Source organism: Theropithecus gelada, chromosome 12 (genome assembly GCF_003255815.1).
Source record: "Theropithecus gelada isolate Dixy chromosome 12, Tgel_1.0, whole genome shotgun sequence".
In the NCBI taxonomy this organism is placed as follows: domain Eukaryota; kingdom Metazoa; phylum Chordata; class Mammalia; order Primates; family Cercopithecidae; genus Theropithecus; species Theropithecus gelada.
Genome location: NC_037680.1, coordinates 108,722,208 through 108,742,075, shown reverse-complemented (window position 1 = coordinate 108,742,075; position 19,868 = coordinate 108,722,208). Strand labels below are relative to the sequence as shown.

The 19,868-nt window shown below is 38.2% G+C and overlaps 1 protein-coding gene across 1 annotated transcript in view; it reads right to left on the bottom strand.

The window, feature by feature from the left end:
- DIS3L2 (DIS3 like 3'-5' exoribonuclease 2) overlaps positions 1-19,868 on the bottom strand; it is a 378,448-nt gene that overhangs the window by 229,160 nt on the left and 129,420 nt on the right. The window contains exon 6 of the mRNA XM_025404797.1: positions 15,982-16,216. Within this exon, the coding sequence (XP_025260582.1) occupies positions 15,982-16,216 (235 nt within the window). The remainder of the gene's footprint in view (positions 1-15,981; positions 16,217-19,868) is intronic.

Sequence of the window (19,868 nt, the reverse complement as noted above, 5' to 3'; positions counted from 1 at the left end):
TTAACTTGGTCTCAAGCCAATAACCAGCATTGTGCTTGAGGGTTTAATATTGGAAGCATTCCCATTAAAGTCCGGAACAAGGCAATCACCGCTATTATGCAACACAGTTCTTAAAGTAATGGCCAATGAAATAAGGTAATAAATAAAAGGTACAAAATTAGAAAGGAAAAGACAAAATTATTTTACACCTAGAAAATCAAAACAACCAACTGCAAAATTATTAGAAATAATCAGAACATTCAAGCAAATGAATGTTTGACTTTTGCAGGAGGAATGTTGACTTTTGCAAAAGTCATTCTGTTTGACTTTTACAGGAGGTTCACAAAAACAATCATGTTTATAAAATTACTTGAAGGTTTCATTAATTTTCCCAAGAATTTCTCTTAATCCACTGTTAACTCAAATAAGTTAAAAAATCTTTACTCAAGATTTTTATTTCACTAATACCTTGTGTGATACATTGGCATTTTTAATGGGAAATAAAATTGTGACTGACTGAATAAAATTAATTTTTAGAAAAAATATCCAGCTGAAAACAGCAGTCCTGACTATATTTGTATTGAACAATAAGCAATAATTATTTTATGCTTTAGAGTAAGTTCGGGACCAAAGATGGAATGAGCAATGCTAGCTCTTGAAATCCACACCAAACTGCAGAACATGGCAATTTTTCTCTTTCAGTAATGCATGGAGTATTTTTTCACACAATGTTTTATTTTAAAGATTTTTAGGGCCGGGCGCGGTGGCTCAAGCCTGTAATCCCAGCACTTTGGGAGGCCGAGGCGGGTGGATCACGAGGTCAGGAGATCGAGACCATCCTGGCTAACATGGTGAAACCCTGTCTCTACTAAAAATACAAAAAACTAGCCGGGCGTGGTGGCGGGCGCCTGTAGTCCCAGCTACTCGGAGGCTGAGGCGGGAGAATGGCGTGAACCCGGGAGGTGGAGCTTGCAGTGAGCTGAGATCGCGCCACTGCACTCCAGCCTGGGCGACAGAGCAAGACTTCGTCTCAAAAAAAAAAAAAAAAAAAAAAGATTTTTAAATTTACTAAAAAGCTGAAAGACTGATATTATGAATACCTATTGATTCACCAATTAACATGTTGCTACATTTGCACCCATTCTGTCTTGATTCGTATATGCATGTGTGTTTGCACACACACACAATGACAGTTTTGTTTATTCTTTTTTCTGAACCATTCAAAATAAATTAAAGACATCAGGATACTTCACCCCAACCATGTTAGCCAGTGTCTCCTAAAAATAAGGACATTCTCCTATATCTCTGCAATATCATTATTGCACCTAAGAAAATTAATGGTAATTCCAAAATGTCACCTAATATCCACTCTAAATTTAAATCTCCCCAATTGTTGCTACTATATTTTTTCCCCAACTCAGGTTCTAACCAAGCTTCACACAATATTTTTAGTTATGTCTCTCTTGCTTTTTCTTCCACTAGAACAGCTCCCCTTGCTTTTCATGGCATTGGATTTAATCTTATTACTTCTCCCTTGGTGTCATTTAACTTATTCCAATATCCCCTGTATTTCCAGTAGACTGGAGGTTAGGGCTAGAGGCTTAATTCAGTTGAAACATTTTTAGCATGAATGCTTCACAGATAATGATATACAATAATGCATCCCATCAGAAGGTACAAAATGTCAGACTATCCCAATTAATGATGCTAAGCTTCATCAGTTGGTTAGACTGGTGACTACCAAATATGTCTACTATAAAGGACATTCTGCCCACTATAATTAATTAGTAAGTCAACTGTGGCATGACACTTTGAGTCCATGTGAATATCCTAGTCCCCAAAACCTTTATCTCAATAGTTTTAGTATCCGGTGATGATTCTTGATTTAATTATTAAACTCAGGGTTAGAGAACCATGAGAGTTTAACCTGTACTGTGTATACTGCTATTTATTAGGGGAGAAAGAATATAATAGTTAGGAGGACAAGCCTAGGGCTGATTCTACAGCAGCAATGCTGAGTATGTAGTAGAATTCTTGAATCTCTAAAGAGCTCTTTTGAAATACCAATCCTTAGCCCCATTTCAGATCAATTAGAATGATCTTATACTTACCAACTGCATAACTTTTCTGCATCTTAGGAACAAAGACTACTGGAATTCCTGAGATCGATACTATTTATATTCCTAAAATAGACATTATACTAGATATGTTCTAAGGATCAATTAATTAATGTAATGAGAATTAATTACAAAGTGCTTAGAAACGGCCTAGCACATTGTAAATGCTCACTAAATACTGATGATAAATATGTGTACAAATAGTTACCCACATATATGGATATGCATGTATACAAAAATACAACTAGGTATATTCTACCATACACATATGTATATAATGACACAACCTCAAAATATATCAAGCTACAATTGACAAGACTGTAGGAAATACAAATAAATCAAAATGTAAGAAATAAATACATCAAAATTTACAGACACAGATTTTTAAATGGAAGGTATATCTGTTTTTGCTTTTTTTTTTTGAGACGGAGTCTCACTCTTGTCACCCAGGCTGGTGTGCAATGGTACGATCTCAGCTCACTGCAACCTCCACCTCCCAGGTTCAAGCAACTTTCCTGCCTCAGCCTCCCGAGTAGCTGGGATTACAGGTACCTGCCATCAAGCCTGGCTAATTTTTGTATTTTTAGTAGAGACGGGGTTTCACCATGTTGTCCAGGCTAGTCTCGAACTCCTGACCTCAAGTGATCTGCCCACCTCAACCTCCCAAAGTGCTGGCATTACAGGCTTGAACCACCACACCCGGCCCCCAGACATAAATTTTTAAAGATCCTTCTCAGAAACTGATAGATAAAATACACACAATAATAAATAGTTTATTATGAAGGAAAGAAAAATATAATTATAAATCAAGTTTGTGGATATATATATACACACACACACACACATCTTTCTTTCAAAGCATACATGTAATATTTAAAAACATAGGCAATATAATAGACTACAATGGAAGCATCTATAAACTATAAAGAATTAAACATACAGACATCCTATACTGACAATATAATAAAATTAAACATTAACAAAAAATAGCAAAATACATAAACAGCCTTAATAACCTAGTTATAGAAGAAATCATAAAGAAAATAAAATATTTAAAACTGAACAATAAAAACACTGGACGTAAAAATCTGTAGAATAGAGCTAAAGAAGTATTTAGAGGTACATATGTAGCTTTAAAAACATTTCAAAGAAAACAAGAAAGGTTAAAATTAATAAGCTAAGTATTCAACTCAAGAAGTTGGGGAAAGGGCAAAAAAGCAACATCCCTGGAAAATAAGAAATTAAATTAAAAAGTTAAGGGCAAATATCAAAGATACACAAAACATCATTATCAACAACAGAGAAAAAAAAGACCAGGAGCGGTGGCTCGCGCCTGTAATCCCAGCACTTTGGAAGGCCGAGGTGGGCAGATCACTTCAGGTCAGGAGTTCAAGACCAGCCTGGCCAACATGGTGAAACCTGGTTCTACCACAAAAAAAAAAAAAACCACAAATTAGCAGGGCATGGTGGCAGGCACCTGTAATCCCAGCTAGTCAGGAGGCTGAGGCAGGGCCCAGGAGGCAGAGGTTGCAGTGAGCCGAGATCACGACACTGCACTCCAGCCTGGGCAACAGAGCAAGACTCTGTCTCAAAAAAAATAAAAATAAAAATTAGAGAAAAGAGAAAAATAACATAACCAAAACTGTTCCTTGAAAAGATTAATAAGATAGACCCTTGATGAGCAAGAGTTATCAAAGAAAAAAGAAGATTCAAATAATTAAAATATAGAATGAAAAGGAATACAAAAGTACAGACACGAAGGAGATTTTTGAAATGATAACAGAATACAACGAGAATTAGGAGTATCTACATGCTAATAAATTTGAATGGATAAAGTCCCATTAAATTATGCCAAAATTGGCACAAGAACTGATACAGAATCTGAACAGAACAATTAGTATAAAAGGGATTAAAACAGCAAAGATCTTGCCTCCTGAAAAACAGCAGGTACAGACAATTTTACAATGAATTCTACCAAATTTCAAAGGTTCATTCCTGTTTTACATAAGCTATTCTAGAAAAATAGTAAATTCTCAGAAACTGACCAAGACATTTCATTAATTTATTATAATCTTGATTCTAAAAACTGAATAACAAAATATCAAAGATCCATTTTAACATGATACAAAAAATACTACACTTGGCCAGGCACACTGGCTCATGCCTATAATCCCAGCACTTTGGGAGGCTGAGGTGTGCAGATCACTTGAGGCCAGGAGTTCAAGACCAGCCTGGACAACATGGCAAAACCCCATCTGTACTAAAAATGCAAAAATTATCTGAGTGTGATGGTGTACATCTGTAATCCCAGCTATTTGGGAGGCTGAGGCAGGAGAACCTATTGAACCTAGGAGGCAGAGGATACAGTAAGCCACGATGGCATGACTACACTCCAGCCTGGGCAACAGAGCTAGACTCTGTCCCAAAAAAAAAACACACACACACACACACACGCACACAAAAAATACTACACTAATATTACCTAAGTGAATCCAATCATGTATTTTTGAAATAATAACACATCAGGATTAAGAAGAATTTATATTACAAATAAAAGGATGGTTCAACTTCAGAAATAGACTTAGAAGAGAGAAACCAGGTGATAATCTCAATCAATGAAGAATGCGCATCATGAAGTTTAGCAAAAGGCAAAACTCTAGACTTAATAAAATATTACAAGGGAGAATATCTTTGTGACCTAGTGACAGGGAAAAACTTAAAAACCCATAAAGTGTATGTTAACTTTTACTGCATTAAAATTAAAAACGTTTGTTCTATGGAAGATATCACACAAAGTTAATAGGAAAATGACTAAATGACAAAATGAGAGAAGATGTTTGTAAAACTGACATTAGAAAAGGGATTATTAGATAGAAGATAAGAAATTCCTGTAAATCAACAAGAGAATAGTCACCCTGATGGAAAAATCGGCAAATGATATAAAAAAGCAATTTATAGAACTTAATCTATATTACAAAAATTAGAAAGCTGGGCCGGGTGTGGTGGCTCACACCTGTAATCCCAGCACTTTGGGAGGCCAAGGCAGGCGGATCACCTGAGGACAGGAGTTCCAGACCAGCTTGGCCAACACGGTGAAACCCCATCTGCACTAAAAATACAAAAATTATCTGGGCGTGGTGGCGTGTGCCTATAGTCCCAGCTACGCAGGAAGCTGAGGCAGGATAATTGTTTGAACCCAGGAGGTGGAGGTTAAAGTAAGCCGAGATGGTGTCACTGCATTCCAGCCTGGGTGACAGAGTAGACTCTGTCTAAAAAAAAAAAAAATTAGACAGCTCGATAATCCTAACTGTTGGCAGAGATGAGAAGATAAAAGGAGCCTCATACGTTGCAAGTAGGAGTGTACACTACAATCATTCTGGCTTACATAGAAGCTTCCGTTAATAAAGAAAGAACTGTTCCTCTGCCTTGCTTTGTCCTCTTGTGTATATTTCTTTTGTAAACTTCATAGGGAGGAATGTCTGGTCTAGCATAGGATTTGGGTCTTAGAACACTGTGGGTCCTGACCATCTATCCTACCTAGTATGACTACATTGTTCACCCAGCCTAAAAGACAGGGAAGCAAAAATTTCCACTGATGCCATTTCTAGGCACACCCTAGGCCAGAAGATAACCTGTTGCCTTGAAGGGAGGAATGACCCAGTCATGGTGGACTCATCACCTGCTAAATTAAAGAGCCATTCGGCCCTGAATAACCAGCTGCGATACCCAGGTAGCACAGCATGGGCCTTGGGTGAGACTCTGAGACATGCCGGCTTAAGATTAGACACAGCGTATTCTCAGCTGTGGTGGCTATTGTGAGAGACTCCATCTGCTTGAGAAAAGCAGAGAAAAAAGAAAGGAGGACTTTTTGGCTTGGCCTCAGGGGAGTAGAGTACCAGGTGGGCTCTTGGGGTCCCTGATTCTAGGCCTTGGCTCTTACACGGCATCAATTCTGGACCTGCCCTGGGCCAGAGGAGAGCCCACCACTTTGAAGGGTAAGTCCCAGGCCTAGCAACATTCATCACCACAAGTTGACTGAGGAGTCCTTGGGCCTTAAGTGAACATTGGTGGAAGCCTAGCAGTACTCCCCATGGGTGTGTAGTGGTGGCAGCCACAGGGTGAGGCTCCTCTGCCTGTGGAAAGGGGAGGGAAGGGTGAGAAGGACTGCATCTTGTGGTGTGAAAGCCAGTTCAGCAGCAATACAGGTTGTTGGGTTGTGGTTAGAGTGGGCCTTGTGTGAGACCCAGTGCTGTGATGGCTTCAGGTCTGATCCAACACAGTCCCAGTGATAATGGCCACAGGGGTACTTAGGTCAGCCCACTTCCTGCTCCAGGTGGCTTAGCACAGACAGAGAAACTTGGTTTGTTTGGGAGAAAGTAAGAGAAGAGAACAAGAGTCTCTGCCTGGTAATCCAGAGAATTCTTCCAGATCTTATCCAAGACCACCAAGGAGGAACCTCTACAAGTCTGCAAAAAACACAGTGTTACTGGGCTTAGGGTAACCCCTAATGCACATATGGCTTAGATTAGAACACCCATACCCTTTTGAATACCTGGAAATCCTTCCCAAGAAGGACAGATACAAATAGGCCTAAACCACGAACACTACAATAAATACCTAACTCTTCAATGTCCAGACACTGATGAACATCTACAAGCATCAACACCATCTGGGAAAACATGACCTCACCAAACAAACTAAATAAGGCACCAAGGACCAATCCTCAAGAAACAGAAATATGTAACCTTTCAGACAGAAAATTCAAAACAGTTGTTTTGAGAAAACTCAAAGAAATTCAAGATAATAGAAAAGAAATTCAGAATTATATCAGATAAATTAACAAAGAGATTGAAATGACTAAAAAGAATCAAACAGAAAATCTGTAGCTGAAAAATGAAACTGACATACTGAAGAACACATCAGAGTCTTTTAATAGCAAAACTGATCACGGAGAACAAAGAATTAGTGAGGCTGAAGACAGGTTATTTGAAAATACACATAGGAGACAAGAGAAGAAAGAATAAAATAATGACACGTGCCTACAAGATCTAGAAAACAGCCTCAAAAGGGCAAACCTACGAGCTATTGGCTTTAAAGAGGAGGTAGAGAAAGACATATGGATAGAAAATTTAATCCAAGAAATAATAACAGACAATTCCCCAAACCTAGAGAAAGATATTAATATTCAAGTACAAGAAGGTTATAGAACACCAAGCAGATTTAACTAAAAGAAAACTACCCCAAGCATTTAATAATCAAACTCCTAAAGGTCAAGGATAAAGAAAGGACCCAAAAAAAAGAAGAGAAGAAAGAGAAGGGGAGGGGACAGGAGGGGAGGGAAGGAGAGGGGAGGGGAGGGCAGGAAAAGGGCAATGGAAGGGAAGGGAAGGGAAGGGAATGGAAGGGAAGGGAAGGGAGGGAAGGGAAGGGAGGGGAGGGGAGGAGAGGGCAGGGGAGGAGAGGGCAGGGGAAGGCAGGAGAGGGCAGGGGAAGGCAGGAGAGGGCAGGAGAAGGGCAGGAGAAGGGCAGGGCAGGGGAAGGGAAGGGAAGGGGAAGGAAAGAAATGCGGGAGAGAGGGGGAGGGGGAGAGAGAGAGAGAAAGAACCCCAAGAAAAAAGCTCCAACACATGTGGCAGCAGACTTTCCAGTGGAAACCTTACAGTGGCATAATATGTTTAAAGTGCTGGAGGAAAAAAAAAAAAAAACTTTTACCATAGAATAGTATATCCAGTGAAAATATCCTTCAAACATCAAGGAGAAATAAAGACTTTCCCAGACAAACAAAAGCTGAAGGACTTCATCAACACCAGACTTATCCTACAAGAAACGCTAAAGGGAGTACTTCATTTAGAAAGAAAAGAACATTAATGAGCAATAAAAAAATCATCTGAAGGTACAAAACTCACTGATAATAATAAGTACACAGAAAAACACAGAAATATTATAACACTGTAACTTTGGTGTGTAAACTACTCTTACCTTAAATAGAAAGATTAAAAGATAAACCAATTAAAAATAATAACTACAACAACTTTTCAAGACACAGACAATATTGTAAGATGTGAATAAAAGCAACAAAAACTTAAAAAGTGAGGGGATGAAGTTACGGTGTAGAGTTTTTATTAGTTTTCTTTTTGCTTATTTATTTATGAAAACAGTAGTAAGCTGCTATCAGCTTCAAATAATGGGTTATAGGATAGCATTTGTAATACTGATTTTAACCTCAAATCAAAAAACATACAACAAATACACAAAAATTAAAAGGCAAGAATTATATCATATTACCAGGGAAAAATCAGTTTCACTAAAAGGAAGACAGGAATATGGAAAGAAGAGAAGACCACAAAACAACCAAAAAACAAATAACAAAATGGCAGGAGTAAGTCCTTACTCATCAATGATAACACTGAATGTAACTGGACTGAACTTTCCAATAAAAAGACACAGAGTGGCTGAATGGATGAAAAAACAAGACGCAATGATCTGCTGCCTAAAGGAACACACTTCACCTATAAAGACATAAATCAACTGAAAATAAAGGGATGGAAAAAGATATACCAAGCCAATAGAAACCAAAAAAGGGGAGAAATATCTGTATTAATATCAGATAAAATAGATTTCAAGGCAAAAACTGCAAAAAGAAGGTCACTATATAATGATAAAGGGGTCAATTTAGCAAGAAGGTATAACAATCTTAAATATATATGCACCCAACACTGGAGGGCCCAGATATATAAAGCAAATATTATTAGAGCTAAAGAGAGAGAGAGAGAGAGAGAGAGAGAGAGAGAGAGAGAAAGAGAACCCAATATAATAATAGCTAGAGCTTTCTTTCCTTTTTTTTTTTTTTTTTTTCTGAGACGGAATCTCGCTCTGTCACCCAGGCTGGAGTGCAGTGGCACAATCTTGGCTTCCTGCAGCCTCTGCCTCTCAGGTTCAAGCAATCCTTCCACCTCCGCCTCCCCAGTAGCTGGGATTATAGGTGCACATCACAACTGGCTAATTTTTGTATTTTTAGTAGAGACGGGGTTTTGCTATGTTGGCCAGGCTGGTCTCAAAGTCCTGTCCTCAAGTGATCTACCTGCCTTGGCCTCCCAAAGTGCTGGGATTACAGGCATGAGCCACCATACCTGGCCAACAGCTGGAGATTTCAACAACCCATTTTCAGCATTTGACAGATCTCCCAGACAGAAAATCAACAAAGAAACAGCTGACTTAATCTGCATTATAGATCAAAATAGCCCTAATAAATATTTACAGAATACTTCATCCAATGGCTGCAGAATACACATTCTTTTCCTTAGCATATGGATCATTCTCAAGGACAGACCATATGTTAGATCACAAAACAAGTCTTAAAACACTCAAAAAAACTGAAATAGTATCAAGTATCTTCTCTGACCACAATGGAACAAAACTAGAAATCAATAACAACAGGGATTTTGGAAACTATACAAATACATGAAAATTTTAAAACATGCTGAATGACCAGTGGGTTAACAAATTTAAAATTTCTTGAAACAAATGATAATGGAATCACAGCATATCAAAACCTATGGGATACAGGGAAAACTGTGCTTACATCAATTAAAAAAAAGAAAAAGAAAGAAGAAAAAATTCAAATAAACCACCTAATGATGCATCTTAAAGAACTAGAAAAGCAATAGCAAACCAAACCCAAAATTAGTAGAAGAAATAATAAGGTCAGAGCAGAAATAAATGAAATTGAAATGAAGAAAACAATCCAACAGATCAATGAAACAAAAAGATAGTTTTCTGAAAAGTTACACAAAATTGACAAATCTTTAGCCAGACTAAGAAAAGACCCAAATAAATAAAATCAGAGATGAAAAAGGAGTCACTACAACTGATACTGCAGAAACTCAAAAGATCATTAGTGGATACTATGAGAAACTACATACCAATAAATTGGAAAATGCAGGAAATTGATAAATTCCTAGACACATACAACCTACCAAGATTGAACCATGAAGAAATGCAAAACCTGAACAGACCAATAACAAGTAACAAGATTGAAGCTGTAATAAAAAGTCTTCCTACAAAGAAAATTCAGGACCTGACGGCTTCACTATTGGAATTCTACCAAACATTTAAAGAAGAATTAATACCAATCCTACTCAAACTATTCTGAAAAACAGAGGAGAAGGGAATACTTCCAAACTCATTCTATAGGGCCAAATTACCCTGATACCAAAACCAGACAAAGACATATATTTTTTTAAAAAAAACTACAGGCCAATATCACTGATGAATATTAACGCAAAAATCCTCAACAAAATACTAGCAAATAAAATTCAACAACATATTAAAAGGATCATTCATCATGACCAACTGAGATTTATTCCAGGGATGCAAACATGGTCCAACATATACAAATCAATCAATGTGATACATCATATCAACAGAATGAAGGAAGAAAACTATATGATCATTTCAATTGATGCTGAAAAAGCACTTGATAAAATTCAACATCCATTCATGATAAAAACCCTTGAAAAACTGGGTACAGAAGGAACATATCTCAGCCTAATAAAAGCCGTATATGACAGATGCACAGCTAAGATAAAACTGAATGGGGAAAAACTAAAAGCCTTTCTTCTAAGGTCTGGAACACAACAAGAATACCCATTGTCACTACTGTTATTCAACCTAGTACTGGAAGTCCTAGCTAGAGCAATCAGACAACAGAAAGAAATAAAAGACACCCAAATTGGAAAAGGAAGAAGTCAAATAATTCTTGCTCGCAGATGATATGATCTTATATTTGGAAAAGCCTAAAGACTTCACCAAAAAACTATTAGAACTGAAAATTCAGTAAATTTGTAGGATATAAAATCAACATACAAAAATCATAGCACTTCTATATGCTAACAGTAAACAATCTGAAAAAGAAAGCAAGAAAGTAATCCCATTTACAGTAGTTACAAATAAAATTAAGTATCTCAGAATTAACCAAAGAAGTAAAATATCTATACAATGCAAACTATAAAATATTGATGAATTACATTAAAGAGGACACAAAAATGTTCAAAGATATTTCACGTTCATGGATGGGAAGAATCAATATTGTTAAAATGTCAATACCAAAGCAATCTACAGATTCAATGCAGTCCCTAACAAAATACCAATGACATTCTTCATAGAAAAAAAAAATCCTAAAATTTATACAGAACCATAAAGATCCAAAATAGTCAAAGCTATCTCCAGAAAAAGGAACAAAACTGGAGAATTCACATTACCAGACTTTAAATTACACTACAGAGCTATAGTAACCAAAATGGCATGGTACTGGCATAAAAACAGATACACAGACCAGTGGAACAGAGTACAGAACCCAGAATACATACATCCATACATACATCCATACATCCACAGTGAACTCATTTTCAACAAAGGTGCCAATAATATGTACTGGACAGTCTCTTCAATAAATGGTGCTGAGAAAATTGGATATCCATATGCAGAAGAATGAAACTAGACTCCTATCTCTTCTCACATAAAAAATCAAATCAAAATGGATTAAAGACTTAAATCTAAGACCTCAAGCTATTACACTGCAAAAAGAAAACACTGGAGAAACTCTCCAGGACATTGGACTGGGCAAAGACTTCTTGAGTGAAGAAGACAGACAAATGGCAAAGAGGCTTACAGAAAAGTGCTCAACGTCATTGATCATCAGAGAAATGCAAGTCAAAACTGCAATGAGGTATCATCTCACCCTGGTTAAAATGGCTCTTATCTAAAAGATAGGCAATAACGAATGTTGGTGAGGATATTGAGAAAAGGGAACCCTCATACACTGTTGGTGAGAATGTAAATTAGTATAACCAGTATAACAGTTTGGAAGTTCCTCAAAAAAACTAAAAATAGCTACCATATCAGCAATCCGACTCCTATGTATATATCCAAAAGAAAGGAAAACAGTATATCAAAGAGATATCTGCACTCCCATGTTTTTCGCAACACTAATCGCAATAGCCAAGATTTGGAAACAACCTACATGTCCATCAACAGACAAGTGGATAAAGAAAATGTGGCAGATATACACAATGGAGTGCTACTCAGCCATTTAAAAAATAAATAAAAGAATGTGATCCTGTCATTTGCAACAACATGAATGGAATTGGAGGTCATTATGTTAAGTGAAGTAGTCAGGCATAGAAAGACAAACTTCATATGTTCTCACTTATCTGTGAGAACTAAAAAACTAAAACAATTGAACTCATGGAGATAGAGAGTAGAAGGATGATTACCAGGGGCTGGGAAGGGTAGTAAGTGGGGAGAAGTGGCAATGGTTAATGGGTAAAAAAAAGATAGTTACAAAGAATGAATAAGATCTACTATTTCCTAGCACAACAGTCAAACATTTTTTTAAGTCATTTATGCATTTGATACCAAGAAAATTTTAATTGGTTGTCCCTAAGCTCCATACGGATGGCAGGTTTCTATGCTAACAACAAAGCTACTGCTTGTAAAGTGGTAAAAGTTCAATCTCGAGTGGGGATTGGGGACTGGACCTCTAAAAGGGGCCCAGGTTTTTGGCCCCCTCTCTCTCAGGGGCTGGCGATAATGCAGACCTGTGCCGTCATCCTCAAAGAAACTACTGTATGAATGTCTGAGATGCTGAGATGTTTCTCTTAATGCAATGATAGGCACTTGCTACAGACAACAGGAGCAATGTGCTCTCTTACCAGAGAAACTGTTAGTTATCACAAAGATATAAATATTTCCTCAGCAAATAGGTATATGCTATAAATACACATGCAATATGGAGCATTTGCTTTGGGCAAAGAAACATAATACTACAGCAAAAACAACCAAAAAAAACACTTTTAAACACAAGCATGAACCAGGATTAATAATCCACTTGCAAGTACAACACAAAGCAAAGAATCTTTCTAGAAGTCTTAGGAAAAGTTTGATATTCTTAAGGTTATGGTTTGTTTCAATAACAAACTTCAAAACCCTAAATAGTGCAAAAAGTACTAACATCCTAATGGTAACCAGATTTTTTTTATTATCCCAAGTAAGAGAAGTTGGTTGAAATATCCTGAAAAATGCTGTGATTTTTAAAAGAGCAAATTGCAATTTTCCTAAATATCAAGAGGGCAAGAAATGAGAAACAGCCATGTGGTTTCACAAACTCTCTATTTAGAGGCTAGCAGAAAAGAGAAATCTGTACCAGATACTGAGGGAAGGATTAAGGTTGTTCCCTCAGTCAGGGCTACTAAGGAAGTAATATAAGTAACAACAGGCTAGAAAAGATGCAAAAAGAATAAGGAAAGAAACATGCATACAGTGGGCTTGTAATGTACTCAGTGATATTTACTTGTAAGAAAGAGGGAGGGGCCAGGTACGATGGCTCACACCTGTAATCCCAGTGCTTTGCCAGGCCAAAGCAGGAGGATCGCTTGAGGCCAGGAGTTCAAGACTAGCCCTGGCAACACAGCAAGACCCTGTCTCTATTAAAAAACAACAACAAAAAAAAATTTCTGGGTGTGGTGGTGCACACTTTAGTCCCAGCTACTCAGGAGGCTGAGGCAGGAAGATCGCCTGAGTCCAGGAGGTCAAGGCTGCAGTGAGCTATGGTCACACCACTGTACTCTAGCCTGGGTGAAAAAGTGAGACCTTGTCTCAAAAGGAGTGTGGGGGAAGAATTATAATAGAGGGTGAATCAAGAGTTTCCCAAAACTCTGGGTTGGATGCTAACAAAATGAACTATTAGCATCCAACCCAGGCATCAATTCTGCTGTCACTTCCATCCATTAGTATTTCCTTGTCCTTGTATTTGTACCAACCACTAATGAGAGATCAATGTGTCTTATCCCTTCACTTGGAGCCCAGAGGAAAAGAGGCTGCTGAGATCTGCCAAGCCTATCACCAGAGCTGGGTTTCCACGAAGTAGTTTTAAGCTAACAATAGGCTTTAAAGTGTTCCTTTGCCTGACTTTATCCTGTGAATCTCTCTCTTCCTTGCTGATCTTGTTAATGAAGGATTTCGCTACTTAGAGTCCTGGTTATTTGCCACTCTTCTCACTGAAAATACATGACTCATAGTACTGATGTGATTATGATAATGCACATTTACTTTAAGAAGAATGTCACAGTATTCAACTATTTTAAAAGAAAAGAAAGTAGAAAAATCGCAAGAATGAAATGTCAAGGAATAGCATCCAAAAGGAACTGGCTGAGCTCTTAACATGGAACCCACTAGTTATCTAAACATGTCCCCAAAGAAAAGGAACCTGGGTACCCTGAAGTGAGTGATACCTGGCGGGGCCCATAGCAGTACCTGACACAGGAAGTAGGAGCCTCTTCAGTCAAGAAGAATTTCAGAATTGGAAAGTCATTCTGAATGAGGAGTACTTGGCACCATAAAGACCACATGCTTTCCAAAAATGCTTTCTTTCACAGATCACTACCTCATCAGCAATGGAGAAAAGCAGTCATCCTTCTGCAGTCATGTCCTGAAAACACATTCTGCTTTCTTTATGCTGTGGGGACATATGCTCAGCAGTCCCTAAACAAGTTGTCTGCTGAACATCCTCCTTTAGTAATCTTCTGGCATTCCTCCTAGCCTTTTGTGGGAACTGTGCCAGAAACTTCTTGATAACAAAGCTCATTATCTAGTCAGCCTGGCCAGGTCAGAGTTGGTCGGTTTCCATTAATAGTATACATAAAATTCAATTTGGCTAGAAAATATACTCCATCTATGTAGAATCTCTTCAAAATCCCTACCTTGAAATATTCAAATTGTACATAATACTTTCCTTAAGTCTCCTAGCTTGTGGCCGGGTAGGGTCCGTGGTCACAGCTCTCGTGTTTACAACTGCTTTTTCTCTGCATCCAGAGGACCCATGGCTTAGATTTCAATCAGAGTAAACAAGACTGGCTTTTTAAAAGGCTTAGAATCAAAATACTTTCTAAAGTTATCTATTTATAAAATTTTGAGTGATCCATGCCCACCAGAAGTGACAAAAATACCTTTTTTTTTTTTTTTTGAGACAGAGTCTTGCTCTGTTGCCCAGGCTGGAGTGCAGTGGTGCGATCTCGGCTCACTACAAGCTCCGCCTCTCTGGTTCATGCCATTCTCCTGCCTCAGCCTCCTGAGTAGCTGGGACAACAGGCGACCACCACAACACCTGGCTAATTTTTTTTTTTTTTTTTTTTTTGTATTTTTAGTAGAGATGGGGTTTCAACGTGTTAGCCAGGATGGTCTTGATCTCCTGACCTCGTGATCCGCCCACCTCGGCCTCCAAAAGTGCCGGGATTACAGGTGTGAGCCACTGCACCTGGCCCATGCCCAGCTAATTTTTTTGTATTTTTAGTAGAGATGGGGTTTCACCGTGTTAGCCAGGATGGTCTCAATCTCCTGACCTCGTGATCCGCCCGCCTCAGCCTCCCAAAGTGCTGGGATTACAGGCGTGAGCCACCGCACCTGGCCGACAAAAATACTTTAAAAAGATATTTAAAGTAAAATTGAGAGTAAAATAAAGTGATTTTTCATAAGAATTTTACATACCAGTTTAATTGTGTTCACATCAGCCACAGGATTGGGCCTTTCGCAAGAGATGTCAACGTTACCCAGCAACACAGCTCAAGCCTATTAGGAATGTGGCAACTGCAACTACTGCCCACACAAACCGTTGGTAGCACTTTCATCCCCTCTTTCATAACCAGTAGCTAAATCTGTCAAAGATTCTCCCTTTTCTAAAAGCTGCCACAGGTCAAAAATTAGGACTATATCAATTGCATTGTGTTATCTACTCTGTAACCGAGAGGGAATTCCAATACTTAATCAGTGTATTTAAAAAAAAAAAAAGAAAAAAAAAAAAAAAAAGGTCAGACAATAGTCTAGTACTCACCTTTTTCAGAAACACAAACTGAGAGTTTCTTAACATCATCAACCAGCACATTTTGTGTGATGCCATGTCCATCTTCTGAGTCACTGCCATCAAACTGAGCCTCTATAATGACATCAGGACTGTCATTATAGCTTTTCAGGGACTGTTGCGGGAGATGGCGTCCACAGAGCTCCTCGGGGATATCTGATTCATATGCAGCTTCTGTTTCTTTGTCATTGTTCTCTGGCTTAACTACCTGAAGAAAATTTAAAAATTCTGCTAAATCACTGGAAGAAGAAAAAAAAGAGCAGATTTTTCTTTTCTAAGGAAGAAACTGCATATACAGAAGCTAATGATGTTGGACACTAATCATGTAGTTCGAAAAAGGATCTTTACTTTCCAGAAGCACAGACCACCTAAAGCACATAATCAATCCAGCAAAGCCAGGTTGACAATCAGTTCTTCAGGATGCCCCAAATTAAGGCCTTATCCACTTCTCATATTTCTGATCTACATTTTCATCATCTCTCCCCAAAGGCCCTGAATACTAGAAGTAGTACCATGCTGCTTCATAAAGGCTCACCATATAGGAACAATTAGTAAGTTAGGGAATGATAAAAGAACTCAACAAAGTATGCCACAGTGTTCCCAAAGGAAACCACAAGAATATAAGATGAAGTGGAAAAAAACAAAATTAAGTGTGAACAAGAGTTTATAAAATGTTCTTATAAAAACATAAAGCTTTACTTGGGAGGCTAAGGTGGGAGGATCACTTGAGCCTGAGAGGCACAGGTTGCAGTGAGTCAAGATTGTGCCCACTGCCCAGGCAACAAAGCAAGACCCTGTCTCCAAAAATAAAGCTTTAATTCCCCATTTTGTGGCCTGAAATCAATATATAAAGCACACACACTGATGGACATTTACACTACAATACTAATGAAGCAAGTAGAGGAAAAAAACCCAGGCCAGGCACAGTGACTTACACCTGTAATCTCAGAACTATGGGAGGCCAAGGCAGGAGGACTTTAAGACCAGCCCGGGCAACATATTGAGACCCTGTCTCTACAAAAAATTTAAAAATCAACAAGGCATAGTGGAGGAAGGGGTGGGGGAGGGGCGGGGGGGGGCGCCTGTAGTCCTAGCTACTTGGGAGGCTGAAGTGGGAAGATTACTTGAGCCTAGGAGTTACAGTAAGCTATGATCACACCACAGCACTCCAGCCTGGACGACAAAGGGATATTCTAGCTCTAAAAAAAATAAAAAATAAAATAGAAAACCAATCCAGATACTAACCCATTTTATGAGTTTGTCACATACAGCACTCTGATGTCTATGGGCACTATATTAAAATACACCAGGTGTTATTGAGTCACTGAAAAAAACTGTGACCCTACAGGTAAATCTGCCCATCCACATTAGCAAAAAAGCAGCAGATTTTGTAGGTTGTTACTTGAATACCACATCCTTTTTAAGAATCTATTTCTAGATGAGAAATATCTATGTTCAATTTAAACATATAATTAAAACTTAAATGTTCACATATACATATATACAAATAAAAAAATGAATTTGATCACTACTTGTAAACATTCCTTTTATTCTTTCAAACAAATGTTGGAATGTCCATCTCGTGCCAGGCATCATCATGAGTCCTACATCCTAGCGGGGTGACAAATGATGAACAATTTACTCATTCAACAAGTCATTATGGAGTCCCTTTCACGGTGCCAGAAACTGTTCTAGGTGTCAAGGGCAGAACAGTGAACACAATCAAAAGTCGACTAGTGAGAAGCGCAATTAAATATATTGAAAGAATGAGAAAGCTGGTTAAGTAAATGAGAGAATAATGGAGAGGGTGTGGCTAGTTTATCAGTAGGGTGATTAGGAAATACTGCTTAGAGGAAGCAACATTTGAGCAGAGACCTGAATGAAGTGAAAGAGCTCTAGCGGTTTCACCATGTTTATATTTGATAGGTCTAATGTTCTAATTAAAAGTAACACAAAGATCATGCTTAGTAAAAGATCTTCACCTTATACAAGGCAGAACAAGTTATTAAATCTTTCCTAAAACATTTTAATCCAGTAGGTTCAATTAACATAACCATCCCTAGACAATTAATATTATAATATCGACTCAGAAAACCAAAGTAAAATATTACAAAGATATTAACGATTAAAGGTAAGAATATATCCTCAGTTTGTAAAAATTGACTCCATAAAAATATAGTAATAGAAAAACTTGTAAACAACGCTTTATTTTTTGAGCAAAATTGCACTCAAAACTTTTGAGCAAAAGTTTAATGAACTTTTTAAAAAACTTGTTTCCCAATCCCTGAGTACATTTAATGAAATTTTCTTTTTTGCTGTGTTTTGACTCTTGTCCGATTCATACATTCATTTGTCCATTCACCTGTCCATGGGAAGTTAGAAACAGACACATCTCCCACTCTTTAATACTACAAAAAAGTTCTACTGGCCAGCAATCTCCAAAAAGATTCCCTCAGGCCCCTTCCTGCAAGAGCTCAAGTGAGTGAAGCTACAGCTAGGGCACCGATACACAGGTTGAACATCCCTAATCTGAAAATCCAAAACGATCCGAAATATGAAACTTTTTGAGCATCAATATGACACTCAAAAGATATGCTCAGAGGAGCATTTCAGATTTCAGATTTTAGGATTTAGGATGCTCAACTGGTATAATGTAAATATTCCAAAATCTGAAAAACATCCAAAACACAAAAAAACACTTCTGGTCCCAAGAAGGACCTTATTTTGGATAAGAATTTCTTATTCTGGAAAAGGAATACACAGCCTGTACAATTAAAAAACCAGCTCTCCCATCTGCACTCTGCTTTACCACATAAGCCTTGTTTTCATAACTGACCCAAAGAAGATCATTCAAAAATAAGAAAATTTACTGACAAGTTATGGCAGAAAAAGAATTTGATATCACTCAAATCAACAAATTCATTCAATTTCCTTATAAGTGCCTGGCAAATTCAGAAATATTTAGGAACATCTGCCCTGATCATCCTCAAAGAAGTAATACAACCTTGGGTACTGTCACAGCAGCCCAAGCACAGGCAGAAGGCACAGGTGTACACCCTACGTCTAAAGCATGGTGGCTACAGAACAATCTAGGGTCTCATGGTTTTTCCTGTATCATCCCTATACATACTTGACCTCAGAGAGAGGAGTTCTGGGCAAGAAAACAACTGTCATACTACAGTTGGACTAGCAGGTAAAAGGTAGTCTCCTGGAAAGACATTATGGGCCTGGCACAGTGGCTCATATCTGTAGTCCCAGCACTTTGGGAGGACAAGGCAGGCAGATCACTTGAAGTCAGGAGTTCAAGATCAGCCTGGCCAACATGGTGAAACCCTGTCTCTACTAAAAATACAAAAATTAGCTGGGTGTGGTGGCGCACACCTGTAATCCCAGCTACTCAGGAGGCTGAGGCAAGAGTATCACTTGAGCTTAGGGGGCAGAGGTTGCAGTGAGCTGAGATCACACCACTGCACTCCAGCCTGGGCAACAGAGTGAGACTCTGTCTCAAGAAAAAGAAAAAAAGGAAGACATTATGCAAAGAGCTCAGGCCTTTAGTTTCTATTATGTATTTATTTCTGCCACTAATGGTTCCACAAAGGATTTGGTTCCCATCAACCATGGAGAAAATATCATAGGTACCAAAATACTGACTTTGTTATACAATCTGCAGGCTTCTCACAGTGAAAGGTCTTTCTCTGCATGCATGTATTATGTGTGGGAGGGTATAAATTGTAATCAGCATGATTCTGCCTGCCTACTTAATAATTATGTTTTGGCTCATGCATACAAAGTTTAAGAAGAGAATGGGAAGAGAAGGGGTTTTGCTGTGCCCCCACCCAAATCTCATCTTGAATCGTAGC